We start from the raw sequence: 16,584 nt of genomic DNA on the forward strand, positions 1-16,584 counted from the left end.
TGCAGAAAATTCTGTTTCTGAAAAGGTAGGACTCTTAATAAAAATTGTCTATCTCTCATCTAAGAGAAATCAACTTATTTCTTCCTATGTTATGATTTATACTGGGAAACCTTTCCTATCACTATCAAACATTATATCTATCTATCTATCTATCTATCTATCTATCTATCTATCTATCTATCTATCTATCTATCTATCTATATCTATCTATCTATATATATATATATCTGTGTGTGTGTGTGTGTGTGTGTGTGTGTGTGTGTGTGTGTGTGTGTGTATTTGGGGAACAGAAGGCTTAGTCTCCTTATTAAAGACATCAGTTATCTACCCATGCCACATCTTCCCAGTTTGTGCACAAATAATGCTATTAATATTCTGCACCGGTTTCATAAAATAAATAGCTTTTCTTTAATATTTCTCAGCAGGATAGTTTTTCATTATCACATTGACTTTATTTATTAGTATTCTCAAATACCTGCATAAATACAAAATAAGTATGATTAACTCTCCTTTGAGTTTAGCTCATCTCCTAGTGACTCTTTGGAGGGAGAAGTGGAAGGCATGCTTATCAAATTTGCAGATGATACTCAAGTTCACCAGCACTTTATACAATAAAATCTTTATTCAGAAAAACTTATCCAGTTTTATCAATGGGGAAAACACAATAGGATGCTGCTCAATACAGGTACAGAGAGATATAGGTTGGGGGCAGTGATTGAGAGAAGAATCTAGGGGTTTAGTGGAATGCCAACTGAACATAAGAAATGTATGTCGTACAACATGTTGAAGGGCTGGTGCATTTTGAGCTTCATTAACACAGTGTCCCTATCACAGGAGATAATTATACTTGTGCTGATGATCACATATAGAAGTAGAGAAGGAGATGGGTTCAGAGGAGAGCTATCAAGTTGCTGGGGAGACTGGGAACCTATTAGGAACAGTTTAATAAACTGGGCATGTTTGATTTTGCTAAAGACAAAAGACCTTGGGAAATACGATAGCAGTCAATAAATAGCTAAAAGACAGTCACATACAAGAGAGAATACTTCTGATACCTGTTAAAACTGAGAAAATAAAGTCTTAATTGACTGATTTTTTATTTATTTATTTATTTATTTTTTGCAAAAGGAGATTCAGCTGAACCAGGAAGAATTTATTGAATTTATAGTAATAGCTGTTAAGAAAGTCTGGCTGTAACCACACTGGATTCCCTGCCCCTCTCCTTTTCCCCCCCGCACCCCACTCCCTGTATTTTCAAATGAGAGCAAGATAGTCATCTGTTAGAATCCATAAATTACCTGCAGGAAGCAGAACATTAAACTAGATGGCCCTTTTATCTAAACAATCTATACTTTTATGATTTGATAGTAATCGATTTCTATCTACTTTATCTATTGCATTCAGCTATTCCCATCTAAACCAATAAGACAAAAAAGAAAAATTAATGAGAAAGAATAAAAATAAACTTATTTTTTATGCTATAAAGCTCTTAAAAACCCACTTCAATCCTATAGAACCAATGTAATCAGTAACAGATATGTATTTACATTAATGCCAAAGGCTGCTTATTACAACTTTGGGCAGGGAAGAGGCTTAAAAAGAAGTAAAAAATATTCACTACCTTTAAAGTGGCAATTGCAGAATCCATAGCATAATACATCCAAAATAGGTGGGTCTAATCTTCTAGTGGAACTGAGATGCTTCTCCAGCAGGAGCTGGGAAGTTCTTCCCTCATAAATATATCTATAAAATAAGAGCAGTTGGTGAGCGTGTTCCCTAAATCATTGTAGGTTTTTAATCTATTTTTTTTCCTTCTAGGATTGGCACCAAGAGGGAAAGGAAGAAAAAGAGAGAACTTTTGTCTAACAAGTGGTTACAATTGCATATAGTACAAGAAAATTCCATTATCACGTTAGCACTTCATGTGCAGTGGGGTTTTCTCCTCTATTTCTTGTTTTTATTTATAATTTTTATTAATATATTCTATACACCAATACACAAATAAGATATACAATCCTACCTGGTATAATGTGATTACATTGTCCATAAATATAAAGTCATTCCTTTATACATACATATTTGCGATCATATATATACATCATCATATATCTATTCTATCCCACCTTTTCTGGACCCAATTGTACCATAATTTCCAACTGTTATAAAATTCTGAATCTTTTTTACCATTGATCAATCTAGTTAATCTATCTGATTCCGCACACTCATTAATTTTATATATTATTTTCAAATCCATCGGTAAGTATTGATTTTTCCACTCCTGCGCATACGCTAATCTTGTTGCAGTAATAATGTGAATCAACAAGAACCATATATCTGATTTAACATTCAAAGGTTCTGCCCCCAATAGGAAAATCTCAGGCCTTAATTCCAAATTAATCTGTGTAATTTCCAAAATCCATTGCCGTATTTTTTTCCAATATTTAACCGCCTGCGGGCAGGTCTACCATTGGTGAAAATAAGTTCCATTACTGTAACCGCACTTCCAACAGCAGGCAGATGTCCCGGGAAACATTTTAGCTAATCTCGCAGGGGGGAGATGCCACCGGTAGACCATTTTATATATGTTTTCTTTGTATGAAGAAGCCATGGTTAATTTCATATTTTTCAACCAAATCTGTTCCCATTGCTGGAAGTCAAGGGGATATCCAAAATTTCGCCCCCACACTATCATACAATCCTTCATTACATCCTGTCCTATCTGCAGAGACAATAAATATGCGTAACATTTAGATAGTATCCCTTTCCCTCCTTCTAATAATTTCTTTATCTCCAACTTCTTATACCTGTCTTTAGGATGGTGTTTCTCAACCTTGCCAACTTTAAGACATGTGGACTTCAACTCCCAGAATTCATCAGCCAGCCACTTTAAAACATGTGAATTTCAACTCCCAGAATTCACCAGTCCATAAATCTTAAAGTTAGCAAGATTGAGAAACACTGATTTAGGTAGATTCTCAACCTCTGCATTAAATTTGGAGGGCACAAATGGAAGTGAAATCATGGGAAACATTCATTAGATACCAAAGATAACGAAAGGCACATTTTTTTCTTTTTTAATTATATTTATATTCTACCTTTGCACCAAAAGAAGGGCATTTAAGACATTTAAAAATAAACAAAGTTAAAAAAAACCTGAAATAACAAATTAAACTGAATGCTAAACAATAAATTATAATTTAATACAAGCAATATTAGAAGCTCAAAGAAAACAGCTCAACACAATAGAGCAGTAATAAGCAATCAATAAATCAATAAAAAGAATGAAACGTAATGATAGCACTATTAAAACATTGATAGCATCCTCCCTCCCAAAGTCTGTTTTTTACATCACAGGCCACCTTAGGTAAAAATGTTTTGGGGGCCTGTCAGCAACATGTTCTAAGGAGAGCCGTGGTGGCACAGTGGTTAGAATGCAGTACTGCAGGCTACTTCTGCTGACTGATGGCTGCCAGCAATTTGGCCAGTGGTGGATTGCTACCAGTTTTCCCCGGTTCTTGCAAACCGGTAGTGGAAATTTTGAGTAGTTTGGAGAACTGGTAAATACCACCTCTGCCTGGCCCCGCCCCCAATCTATTCGAGTCCCAGCTGATTGGCTAGAAGGAAAAAATCAGGGCTCACTGGACAAAGAAGAGAAAAAACAACAAGACACCATTGCTTTAAATTGAGAAGCCAAGAAGCCTCCCAACCGATTGGCTAGAACCAATCCACTCCTTGTAAACCACTTAGTGATGGTAGATTGGCAATTGAGGCTAAGCTGCCTGAAAGCGGTTTCCGATGCTCTCGGTGGTGGCACAGTGGCAAAAAACGGTTTAAACTCTTGCTGCGGCGCTTCAAAGGGCAGCCCTACAGCTGTTCAGCGATAAAAGGCAGTGTGGTGGTAGACCAGTTGCGCTCTAAAAACAAATGGGTAGACCGGCGCACTCCAAAGACAAATGGGTAGACTGATGCGCTCCAAAAACAAATGGGTAGACCGGTATGGCTCTGCAAGCAGTTAAAAGCCTGGTAGACCAGTACCTCTGCTAAATCCTAAAGAATTGTCCCATGACCATCAAACCACGCCCACAAAATAAGCCACGCCCACAGAACCGGTAGTAAAAAATTTTAGAACCCATCCCTGAGTTCGGCAGTTCGATTCTCACCGGCTCAGGGTTGACTTAGCCTTCCATCTTTCTGAGGTCAGTAAAATGAGGACCCAAATTGTTGGGGGCAATATGCTGACTCTGTAAAGTGCTTAAAGAGGGCTGTAAAGCACTGTGAAGCGGTATATAAGTCTAAAGAAAGGAGCTAGTCTGGCTGCTTTTGAAAAGTCTGCTGAGTCCTCAACTCAGTCCTCTACATACATAGCAAAGCAGCTTCACAACTAAATCACAAAATACTTCTAATGTTCTGCTGTAATTAAACAATGATCCACTATGGTAATTTTGAATTTGGGAAACTCACAGTAATCCTTTCCATCTTATATCCTCTTCCTTTGTGTCGATATATATTTATTTTGAACATGTATTAATTATTAATATTTATACAATTTATTAAGATTTACACAAATTTATTTGCATATGTCATTGATCCTGTGTTAACAGCAAGCTCTTCAGTGTGAAAATTGACCCCTGCTAAAAATGCTATTTGTAGAGCTTAAAAATACTGAGATATCCATTATTGACCTAGTTTGCTTATTGTAATCATATAGTAAAGAAGATTTATATGAGCAAAAATAATGTTATTAAAGTGAACTACTTTGGAAGAGAGGAAACAGAATTATGCCCCAAGCTTTAATGACTCTGCTGCCATGACAATCAAAGAGCTTGATTTGACAAAACTTTTATCCACATGAGTTGTTTTTATTCGCTTCTTAGCTTCCCTTCCCTTCTCTTTTAAATAGGTGCCATAAGTCACTGTGCCTCAGTGTTAAGGTCCGTCAGCAAGAATTATATTTAAAAAAAGGTGGAAGGAAGAATATGCTATGTTGAATATGACTAAAACTTTATGAGATCTCATCTCCTACAGTGGTGCTTTTTTGACTTTTCAATATTTCTATATAAATATGACCAAAAAAGGAGTCTGTTCTTTACACAAGTCCTAAAATTAGATAAAGAGAACCCAGTTAAACACATTAATTAAAACTTAATTAAAACATACTCGTTTGTTGATTTATTGGGGAAAATTATCAAAAGCTACATATTTGTGTCTTGACGGACTTGAACGTTGGGCACTATCTATGGGCACTTCACTAACAAAATGAAATTCAACAGTGAAAAAAGCAAGGTTCTACATTTAGGCAAGAAAAACCAAGCGCACAGGTACAGTATATGTGGTACCTCGTTCAATAGTAGTAACTGTGATAGAGATCTTGGAGTCCTAGTGGACAACCATTTAACTATGAGCCAGCAGTGTATTCCAGCTGCCAAAAAAGCCAACACAGTCCTAGGCTGCATTAAAAGAGGACTAGAATCAAAATCACATGGAGTGTTAATACCACTTTATAATGCATTGGTAAGGCCACATTTGGAATACTGCATCCAGTTTTGGTCACCACGATGTAAAAAAGATATGGAGACTGTAGAAAGAGTGCAGATAAGAGCAACAAAGCTGGTTAGGTGACTGGAGGCTAAAATATATGAAGAACGACTGCAGGAATTGGGTATGTCTAGTTTAATGAAAAGAAGGACCAAGGGTGACATGATAGCCGTGTTCCAATATCTCAGGGGCTGCCATAAAGAAGAGGGACTTAAGCTATTCTCCAAAGCACCTGAGGGCAGGACAAGAAGCAATGGGTGGAAAATAATCAAGGAGAGAAGCAATTTAGAACTAAGGAGAAATTTCCTGACAGTTAGAACAATTAATAAGTGGAACAACTTGCCTCCAGAAGTTGTGAATGCTCCAACACTGGAAGTTTTTAAGAAGATGTTGGATAACCATTTGTCTGAAGTGGTGTAGGATTTCCTGCCTAAGCTGGGGGTTGGACTAGAAGACCTCCAAGGTCCCTTCCAACTCTGTTATTCTGTTTTCTGTGTATGACAAAACACAAAACTGGTGTGGCCCCTTGGGCAGCAATAACTACAGTTAAACATTTCTGTTAACTGTTCATCAGTCATGAATCAGCTTGAAAGAATTTTAGCACATTCCTCCTTACAGAACAGCCTCAGTTCAGGAATGTTGGTGGGCTTCCTTACATGAACTCTCTTTCCATAACATCTCTATAGAATGAAGGTCAGGGTTTTGACTAGACCATTCTAAAACATTGACTTTCTACCAGTTTAACATTCTTTGGTTGCTTTTTTGCATTATCATGCTTCATGACTCACTTTCTCTTGTGTTTTAGTTCACAAACAACTTCTTTTTGTAGAATTTTCTGGTACAATTCAGAATTCATAGTTCCATCAAGATCTGGGTGAGCATGGTGAGCTAAAAGAAGTGAAGAGGACAACACAACTAAGACTGAAATATCAAGGGGTCCTTGGTGCTCTTTGAGCTTGGCTGTTTTTCTTCATACATTTCATTACCCAAACTAGATAACATGATCATGATATTGATGGTGATGTTACCCAGTTTGGGTAATGAAACATCTTCAAGAAAACAACTAAGCTTGGAGAGCACCAAGGACTCTTCATTTCTGGCTTGAGCTACAAATATTATCTCGTCACTGACTTAAGTATCAAGCCTGGTCCAAGGGAACCTCTTCATTTAAGGAAAGGATAAGAGATTGCCCTCTTTGTGTTTCAGAGTGCAACTCTTCATAAGGAAACTGATTGGTCCATGGGAGACAAGGGAAGCCACCAAACTCTCACTGATGGCAAAGCCTTTAAGGATACCAGGTTTGTCCAACATTACTTTCTAAACACTTTTTAAAAAATGTTAAAAGAGATCTTCCAAGAAAGAATTCTGAAAAACTACCTGGTGAAAAAAAAAAGTCATCCTAAATAGAACAAAACTTAACAACTTAAAACATTTAAAGAATATAATAAATGGCAAAAAGCTAAATTAAGAATTTAATTTAAAAGATTTTAAACAAATCAAGGGGTCAGAAGAATTTGGAATATTAGTGCTTTTGCTAAGATTTTTGAAATAACTAAATAATAAAATATATTTGTTGGACCATAAATCCAACAACAGACTATTAAGAAAGAGATGATTCGTTGAACATTTCCTGACATGAAGTCAGGAAAGCAAAGGCTCAGAATGAACAAAGATAATAAAAGTTTCTTTCAGCATATAACTAAGAAGAAAAAAGTCAAGAAAACAGTCGGTCCACTAAAGAGAAAAGATGGCAAGGTAGTAACAGGCAGTAGAGAGAAAGCAGAGCTGCTTAACTCATCCTTTGCAGCAGTCTTCATAGAAAAAGAAACTATAGCCCAACCTACCAAAAACATAACTGTAAAAGACAGACTAGAAATAAAAATTAAAATAATCAAGAAAATGGTAAGAAAACATCTGCCTGATCTTGATGGATATAAATCACCAGGACCTGATGGATTACATCTCAGAGTGCTGAAAGAGCTGGCAGATGTTATCTCAGAACCATTGTACCATATCTGTAAAAGTCCTGGAGCACCTGGGAACTGCCAGAGGATTGGAAAAGAGCTGATGTGGTTCCCATCTTCCAAAAAAACAAAAAAACAAAAAAAAAAAAAGGAGGGGGGGAACCAGACCCAGGAAACTACAGACCAATTAGCCTAATACACCTGGGAAGATAGAGGAAAAAAATTATTAGAAAAAAGACCTGTGAACATTTAGAAACAAATCAAGTTATAACTAGTAGCCATCCCAGGTTTGTTAAAAACAGATCAGACTTTAAATATGAAATACCTCTATAAAATTCTGAAAATCCTTCATGGATTTTTTGCCAATACTTGGACAGAAGTCACAGCAGTTTTTGGATTTGTGAATGGATGGAGGAATTATGGGAAGAAATGAATTATGCATATAAACTTAGAAGGAGTCTGGAAATATTAAATTTGACTATACTTGTTGCAAGGAGGATCAGGAGTCATTTTTAAAAATATTCTTATTTTTACATATATTTTCTTTTCTGTTCCTTTTTTTTTCTTTCCTTTTTTGCACTTTTTATTTTTCCTTTCTATTTTCTTTTCTCTGTCTGATTTCAGTTTTTATTAACTTTTAATATTGTTAATCTTGTCAATAAAAAGCATTTTTTTTAAAAAGAAAGAAAATATCCTGATAGTATGCAGTTTTCCTGGCTGTAGCACAGAAATAGCTGATCACAAACTTCCTGTGGGATTTTATTTTTAATTTTCCAGTCTGGCACAAAACACAGAGATTTCCTAGTAGTCTCCCATCTAAGAACTTATCATATATAACTTATCATATATAAAGTTAAACGAGCTTGTTTGACTTTCTTCGTGATCTGCATGGTTGCTAATGCTAATGACACATGCCAATTATTTACGTGTGTACTCTATATTCTAAGAAAACCTTCAGAGGAGCATGAAAAACTGCATCCATATTTATGTTTCTGTGTGTCCTAAAATATACAGTATTATTTACTGTTGGAAGAGAAGGATCTCTATTGTGAAGCAGCCTAACCTGCTATATTAAACCTTCTTACTTCATTGACTAGATCTGTGCAAAGCCCAAGCATGGTCTTGATTCCATCCCCACTAGATTCCACAGAGCTTGAAAAGAAGAGAACCATTTCACTTAAGTAGAGTGTGAGGGACCACCCTACTGAGGACACTCTCAGAATATTGCACTTCTGAATGTTTGCATGCAGTCCCAACATACTCCTGTGTTCCACAGAGCACTGTCTTCTCCTTTGACTTGGCTCAAAACGTCATCTGTATGCTACTAAGAATCTCATTGTTATGATCTTTAACCGGGTTAAAAACAGTGCATTGCAGGGCAACAAATTTTGAACCAAGGTACCTCAAGTGGGCTAACTTCCAGAATGTGTCCCAAATCCAGGACCCATGACTTCCAAGGGAATGAAATTTGGGAAAGTTGTGGCTGCTTTAGTGCTATTAGCTCTGCTGCACTTGGCTTGCCGTTGGTGCTGCCACCACATGATGCTCATTTTGAATATTGCATTTCCCAGCCACTCTCACAATCTCTTTCTCCCTTCCCCCACCCAGCAATAGCCGTTTACCTGCCTGCTTGGAAAGGAAAGGAAGGGAAAGGAAAGGAAGGAATAGAGAAGGAGGAATAGGAAGGGTGGAAGTAAGGAGGGAGGCAGCCCCACATACTCTTCTCAGCCAATGTTGCTCCCTGTAGGCTCCCCTGATCTGCGTCATACACATGCACCTTCCCTGACCCATGCAGCATGTCATGTGCACTCCCACACACTCTCCACAGCCGTCCCCTTCTTTTGTGTCTTTCATGACCTTTGTGACTTCCCTTAGGCATCCCCATACACCCTTCTCAATCTATGCTCAATCCCCCCCCCCCACACACTGTGCTGTCCCTGAACTGCAAGGTACCTCTTGTGCACTCCCAAGCACTCCCAGGTATCTTTCCCAACCTCTGCTTGCCAAGAAGGAAGCTCTCATTGACCTGTTTGGCATCTCTTAGGAACATTCACACTTCCTTCTCAAACCATGTGACACTTATCACACAGCCCCATATCCCTTTCCTAATTCATATCCCCCACCCAGCAGCAGATACTTATCTGCCTTCTGGACTTGAACCTGATGCTTTTTTTGCTGGCTTTCCTACTGATTTTCTCCCAGCAAACTTCCCACAATTAAAGTAAATGGGGAAGCTGACAGGAATTTTAAGGACTGAGAGAAAGGCAGGAAGGCCAGAAAGAAGGAAAAGTCAGAATAATAGGAAGAGAGGGAGAAAGGAAATAATGAATGAAGGTGGAGGGAGACACAGTGTGAAGGAGTAAAGGAGGCAGGGAAGAAAGGCAGGAGGAGGGAGGAAAGAAAAGGAGGAAGGAGGATGGGGATGGAACAGGAATGAACAGAAAGGGAGGGAGAGAGGAAGGAAGAGGGAGAACCAGTGAGGAAGAAATGAAAGGAAGAAGGAAAAAAGGAAGGGTGGGTGGGTGGGAGGAAGGGAAGGGAAGGGAAGGGAAGGAAGGGAAGGAAGGAAGGAGGGAGGGAGGGAGGAAGGAAGGAAGGGAGGGAGGGAGGGAGGAAGGAAGGAAGGAAGGAAGGAAGGGAGGGAGGAAGGAAGGAAGGAAGGAAGGAAGGAAGGAAGGAAGGAAGGAAGGAAGGAAGGAAGGAAGGAAGGAAGATTTCTGATGCTTCCTGCCAGCTTCCCACAAGGAAACTCAATGGGAAATCTGGCAGGAAGTCAGAAGGTATTCCCATTACCACTGCTTTTTTGCCCACATGTGGTCATTCTGTTTCTCTATTTAAATAAGGAAATAACTCTAACAATGACTCAATGAGACATGGATTGTCTAGCCAAGCTTATGGAGTTTTGATTTTAAAGAATATTGCCCTGAATGACATCAAAGGGGGCTACTTTTCAAGAGCTCCTTAGAGAGGCTTCAGTTCTTAAAGCATTCATTGTATTCTATTTCTGAATATTCAGGTGTATGTATATCACAAATAGGTACACTTTTTGATAGAGGAAATTGGGCTGCTGCTTTTATTGGAACTTACTATTAAGAGAAGTATCAGAAGTTAAGGAACAGTAAGGAATGGAAAAGTGTCTGGAAAAGAGTGTTGAAGTAATAAAGGACAGGGGGAGATAAGATAGGAGGCTGCAACCAGTCATTGTAGAGAAAGCAGGACAGAAAGCTGTCTGGTCTTACTTCCTTTCTAACCAAGGGAGTTAAGATGATAACCAAAATGGCTCTTCCAACCTATTCAATGCCAGATCAACCATAAACTGAGCCGTGATAACACAGTGGTTAGAATATACTATTGCAGCCTAATTTTGCCAACTCCCAGCAGTTCGATTCTGACCGACTTAAGGTTGACTCAGCCTTCCATCCTTCTGAGGTTGGTAAAATGAAGATCCAGATTGTTGGGGGGCAATATGCTGACGCTTAGAGAGGGCTGTAAATCACTATGGAATAGTATTTATTTGTTTATGGAATTTATATTGTTGCCTATTCGCACATGGAGACTCTGGGCGGCTTACAGAATATAAAACCTCATTTAAAACAATAAAACTAATAAAAAAGAATCAAATAAAGTAATAAAATAAAATAAAATCTTAAAACTGGAAGGCAAAGAGAGATGAGAGCCCTGGCACATAGAAATTCCACTTACTAAATGCTCTAATTAATAGATTAGATTAGATAAATTTCACTAACTAGATGTTCTACTCAATACATTCCAAAATTTTGAATGCGTGCTATTGTCCAGGAAGTTCCTAGGTTAGAGAAGGTATATAGTTATCATATTGTCCACTCTGCTGGCTAGCTGTCTCCTGAGCTAGTTAGATTAATCTCAGGATGGTATAAATTACCCATCTTCGCCTGGGGGATTTTAGTGTTCACACTGAGGTTGCCTTGTCAGAGCTGGCTCAGAATTTCCTGCCTACAGTGATTAATTATAGATCTACCCCAGCTGGTTCCTGGCATCAGCATGTAGTGGAACACACGCTGAGTTTAGTATTTTAACCAGATGGAATTGGTGATCTGAAGACTGTGGAGCTGAATGAGACATTATTGAAATAGATTGGGTACTTGATATTATCAGCCTTAAATGCCCTTTTATTTCTGGTGGAGCCAGATCATCACTTTGGTTTACTAGGGTGCTGAGTGTGATATCTTTATGAGTTCTGTTGTGGATGGGAACTTTGGAGACTCCTCCCTAGTTGTTCTGCTCCTTGCTGGTTGTGCTAGAAGATTTAGCTGGAGGACACTCAGTGCATTGACCAACTTGATATGTTTTTTTTAAAATTTGATTTATATGCCGCCCTTCTCCAGAGACTCAGGGCGGCTAACAATGCGTTAAGCAATAGCCTTCATACTTCTGTATATTTATACAAAGTCAGCTTATTGCCCCCACAAACTGGGTCCTCAATTTACCTACCTTAGAAAGGATGGAAGGCTGAGTCAACCTTGAACCTGATGAGATTTGAACTTACAGTAATTGCAGACATCTGGTGTTAATCACAATGCTATCAGTCTGCTGAGCCACCAGGCCATATGTTGACATGAAACATGTAAATTGGTAAGATTATGTCAGGTTTATGTCTAAACCATTCAGCTCTGAAGTTAGGGAGGGAAAGATTCAACTTTAAATGGCTGCAAATTTATATTGGGCTATAAGACCTTCAGCAGATCTGCCGTGTTGCATAAATACCATATGGTAGCTCTGTCCAAATAACACATTTGCCTTACACCACCTGCTCTGCCTGACTACCCAGAAACGAATTAGAGAGAAACAGCAACAGGAAAAGCCAGACTCTCAGTTATGGAGCTCATTGCCATAGTCCTAGTAGACACTGAACACAGCTTCCTTCCTAACCCTGATTGGCTGCAGGGGCAACTAAATCACACCAGGCTTTGAAGTCAGTCCTCCTGCAAGAGGTTATAACAGATAATGATTGTAAATGACAAAAAAAAAAAATTCTTGGCAGAACCTCTTGCACCTGAGCTCTGAATATATTGACAGACGCTACAGCAAACATTGCTGTTCCTATTTGGGAGCACTGTTTGCATCCCTGGTGTCAGCTGTCTTGTTTTCCAGTCCTTGCCAGCCCACCCAGCATGCAAGGAAAATGCTCATACATGTGTTCCTTTTCTCTCCCTTCTTGGCAACCTTGTGAAAGGTTTGTTATGGAAAAGGATGTCTGTCTCTTCTGCAGCTATTTTTCTCCTTCATTAAAAGGCTTGCTTTTCCTACAAGGAGGTTGGATGTATTTTTTTCTTCTGGGGATCCCATTTGTGAACACTGGCCAAATGGTGAGAGTTGGGAGGGAGTCTTCTCCCTTCTGTCAAGTGATGCTGGGAAGATACTGTATGGTGGAAACTGAAGGAGAAAGGGCATCCCTGGAAGGGAGGCAGCCAGAATATGTGTGTGTGTGTGTGTGTGTGTCAGAGGTGGTATTCAGCAGGTTCTGACCAGTTTTGAAGAACCGGTAGAAAGTTTGAGTAGTTCGGAGAACCAGTAAATACTGTTGTGACCCAGGCCCACATAGTTGATATTAAATGCAAACAGTTCAAAAAAACAAACAGATTTTATTAAAACAGCTGAGAATTAACTCATTCTCAGCGTATTCTAAATGAAATGAAAACAAAGTCCTTAAAACACCAGTCTTTAGTTTATCTCTGACCTTGGGATAATTAGGCAAACTGCCAAAGGTTTTCTTGGCAACAGTTCAGGAACAGAAGAAATAACTACAGCCAAACAAGAAGAAATTCTCTCAACAGTTGTTTCCCGGCAAAGAGGCGTTGCTGGTCTTTTAAGCCTTATGGGAGGGGCCAATCATCTCTTGACCCTACTCCTGAGTCATCCTCTCTGCTTTAGCTGCTCCTGCCTCCCGGCAGCTCTTCTCATATGTGCACAGGAACAGGCTCCTCCTGTTCCTCTGCTTCTCTACTGTCAGCCTCTGGAGGCTCCAAAGTCCGCACATCACTCCCTGAGGGCCCTGGCCCCATCTCTGCCTCTGACGCAGAGCCCTCATCCAGGCCTTCCCCAGCCTTCAGGACTGGCCCATGTTCTTCCTCAGCCTCATCGCTGTCCGACTCTGCTGCCAGCTCCACAGGCTGCTGGCGGACGACAACAAATACCATCTCTGACTGGCCCTGCCCCCATCTATTCTCTGCCTCCCGAGTCCCAGCTGATCAGGAGAAAATTGAGATTTTACAGTATCCTTCCCCTGGAGCAGGAAGGGAATGGAGTATCCTTGCCCTGGGGTGGGGAGGGAATGGAGATTTTACAGTATCCTTCCCCTGCCATGCCCAGCAAGCCACACCACAGAACCGGTAGTAAATTTTTTTGAATCCCACCACTGATGTGTAGGAATATACAGGAGATTCCCCCCCCCAACACTTTTTGGACTTCCTTTTGAAGTCCTAAATCCTGAAACATGGATCAGTGCAGCTTTTCTAGAACAAAAATACAGTATTTTACAGTACTGTTATGAAATCTGATTCAAGGACTGTCTTTCCAAATGGAGCTTGGGCCATTCCCTGAGACTCTGGCTCACGACTCGACGGAAGACCTGGTGGCCGTCTGGGATAGGGTGGCCGCTGGTGCTTTAGATCAGGTCGTGCCTTTGCGGCCTCTGACCCGGCGCCGAATCAGCCCAGCTCCTTGGTTCTCCAAGGAGCTGAGGGAGATGAAGCGCCGGAAAAGATGCCTAGTGAGTAGTTGGAGGGCTAGTCATTCTGGATCTGACCGAGCACTAGTGACATCTTATATCAAGACCTACTTAATGGCGATAAAAGTGGCGAAGTGTAACTACTTTTCTGCTCTTATCGCGTCGGCAGATAATCACCTAGCCGCCCTGTTTAGGGTGACCCGCTCCCTTCTCCATCTGGGATTGCGGGAAGACCCCTTGCAAGGATGTGCTGAGGATTTTGCGTATTATCTGCACGATAAAATCACTCAAATTCGGGACGGCTTGGACTCTGACTGGGTGGGTTCAGGCGAGGTGTCTGAGGCAGGTCTTGAGACTGTTATCTGGGAGGAGTTTGATCCTGTGACTCCCGAGGACATGGACAGGATGCTGGGGAGGTTGAACGCAACCACATGTTTATTGGACCCATGTCCCTCCTGGCTGGTGCTGGCTACCTGGGAGGTTACACGAGGCTGGCTCCAGAGGATTATAAATGCTTCTTTGAGTGAGGGCTTCTTACCTCCCGCCTTGAAAGAGGCGGTGGTGAGGCCCCTCCTCAAGAAGCCTTCTCTGGATCTGGCTGTTTTGGCAAATTATCGTCCTGTCTCCAACCTTCGCTTTGTGATGAAGGTTGTCGAGAGTGTGGTTGCACGACAGCTCCCACAGTACCTGGATGAAACTGTCTATCTGGATCCATTCCAGTCCGGCTTCAGGCCTGGGTACAGCACGGAAACGGCATTGGTCATGTTGGTCGATGATCTCTGGAGGGCTCGGGACAGGGGATGTTCCTCTGTCCTGGTCCTATTAGATCTCTCAGCGGCTTTTGATACCATCGACCATGGTATCATGCTGCGCCGGCTGGAGGGGTTGGGAGTGGGAGGCACCGTTCTACGGTGGTTCTTCTCTTATCTCTCTGACCGGTCGCAGTCCGTGTTGGCTGGGGGGCAGAGGTCGACCTCGAGGCACCTTGTTTGTGGGGTGCCACAAGGGTCGGTCCTCTCGCCTCTCCTGTTCAACATTTATGTGAAGCCGCTGGGTGAGATCATCCATGGATTTGGGGTGCGGTGCCATCTGTATGCTGATGACACTCAGCTGTACATCTCCACCCCAGACCACCCCAACGATGCCCTTGAAGTGATGTCGCGGTGCCTGGAGGCTGTGCGGGTCTGGATCAGGAACAGGCTCCAACAAAACCCCTCCAAGACCAAGTGGCTGTGGCTGCCGGTGTCCCGATATAGCCAGCTGGTGCCATCGCTGGCTATTGGGGTGAGTCATTGGCCCCCACGGAGAGGGCTCGTAACTTGGGCGTCCTCCTGGATGCACGGCTGTCTTTAGAAGAGAATATGACGGCCGTGGCCAGGGGGGCTTTCTATCAGGTTCACCTGATATGCCAGTTGCGTCCCTTTCTGGATCGGGACTCCTTATGCACGGTCACTCACACCCTTGTCACCTCTCACCTGGACTACTGCAATGCTCTCTACATGGGGCTCCCCTTGAGGAGCACCCGGAGGCTCCAACTGGTCCAGAATGCAGCCGTGCGAGTAATTATGGGGGCGACATGGCGCTCCCATGTAACACCTCTCCTGCGCGAGCTGCACTGGCTCCTGGTGGTCTTCCGGATGCGCTTCAAGGTATTGGTTCTCATCTTTAAAGCACTCCATGGCTTAGGGCCCGGGTTTAGGGCTTACAAGACCACCTTCTACGGGACCACCTCTCAGCTCCCACAGAGAGGGTCTCCTCAGGGTGCCGTCGGTGAAGCAATGTCGACTGACGACCCCCAGGGGGAGAGCCTTCTCTGTGGGGGCACCTGCCCTCTGGAACGAGCTACCCCCAGGAATATGACTGATCCCGGACCTCCATACTTTCCATCGAGCTTTGAAGACCTTCCTATTTCAGCAAGCCGGGCTGGCTTAAAATTTTAATGGGTTATTTTATGGGTAAAGGGTTTTAAATTTTGGGAAGCCAATTTGATTTAATTCTGTTTTAATTTATTTTAATTTTTATATTGCATGTATTTTAATCTTGGCTGTTCACCGCCCTGAGTCCTTCGGGAGAAGGGCGGTATACAAATTTAATAAACCTTAACCTTAACCTTTCCTGGAAAAAATATGGGTTGGCTTAGCTTGTGGTTGTATGTGTTGTGGTAAATCTAGCCGTTGTCTTAGTATCTTATTCACACCAGGCCACCATGTAGTATTTTTAAAGAGCATTTCACACAAGTACAACCATTGCAATTTGTTAACCCAGACTCTACTTTCTGATTGAAGTTTTATATCTTCGCAATTTGTCTCTTATATAAGTCTATAGTGTTCATGTCTCTTGTTCAATGTCATCTGTTCAGTTTTTTTCCTCCATCCTTTA

The 16,584-nt window shown here is 41.3% G+C and overlaps 1 protein-coding gene across 6 annotated transcripts in view; it reads right to left on the reverse strand.

The window, feature by feature from the left end:
- The window catches only part of TUNAR (transmembrane neural differentiation associated intracellular calcium regulator), a 53,038-nt gene that overhangs the window by 21,453 nt on the left and 15,001 nt on the right, over positions 1 to 16,584 (reverse strand). For 2 of the 6 annotated variants that reach the window (XR_009621361.2, XM_060687329.2), the window contains one exon: positions 1,622 to 1,743. The exons of the other annotated variants lie outside the window; for them this stretch is intronic. Coding sequence is in view for 1 of the 2 variants with exons in the window: in XM_060687329.2 (XP_060543312.1) it covers positions 1,622 to 1,660 (39 nt within the window). In the remaining variant the exon portion in view is untranslated. The remainder of the gene's footprint in view (positions 1 to 1,621; positions 1,744 to 16,584) is intronic. 6 annotated transcript variants of the gene reach the window in all.

The sequence above is a fragment of the Pantherophis guttatus genome, chromosome 1 (assembly GCF_059756535.1).
Source record: "Pantherophis guttatus breed Tessera chromosome 1, ASM5975653v1, whole genome shotgun sequence".
In the NCBI taxonomy this organism is placed as follows: domain Eukaryota; kingdom Metazoa; phylum Chordata; class Lepidosauria; order Squamata; family Colubridae; genus Pantherophis; species Pantherophis guttatus.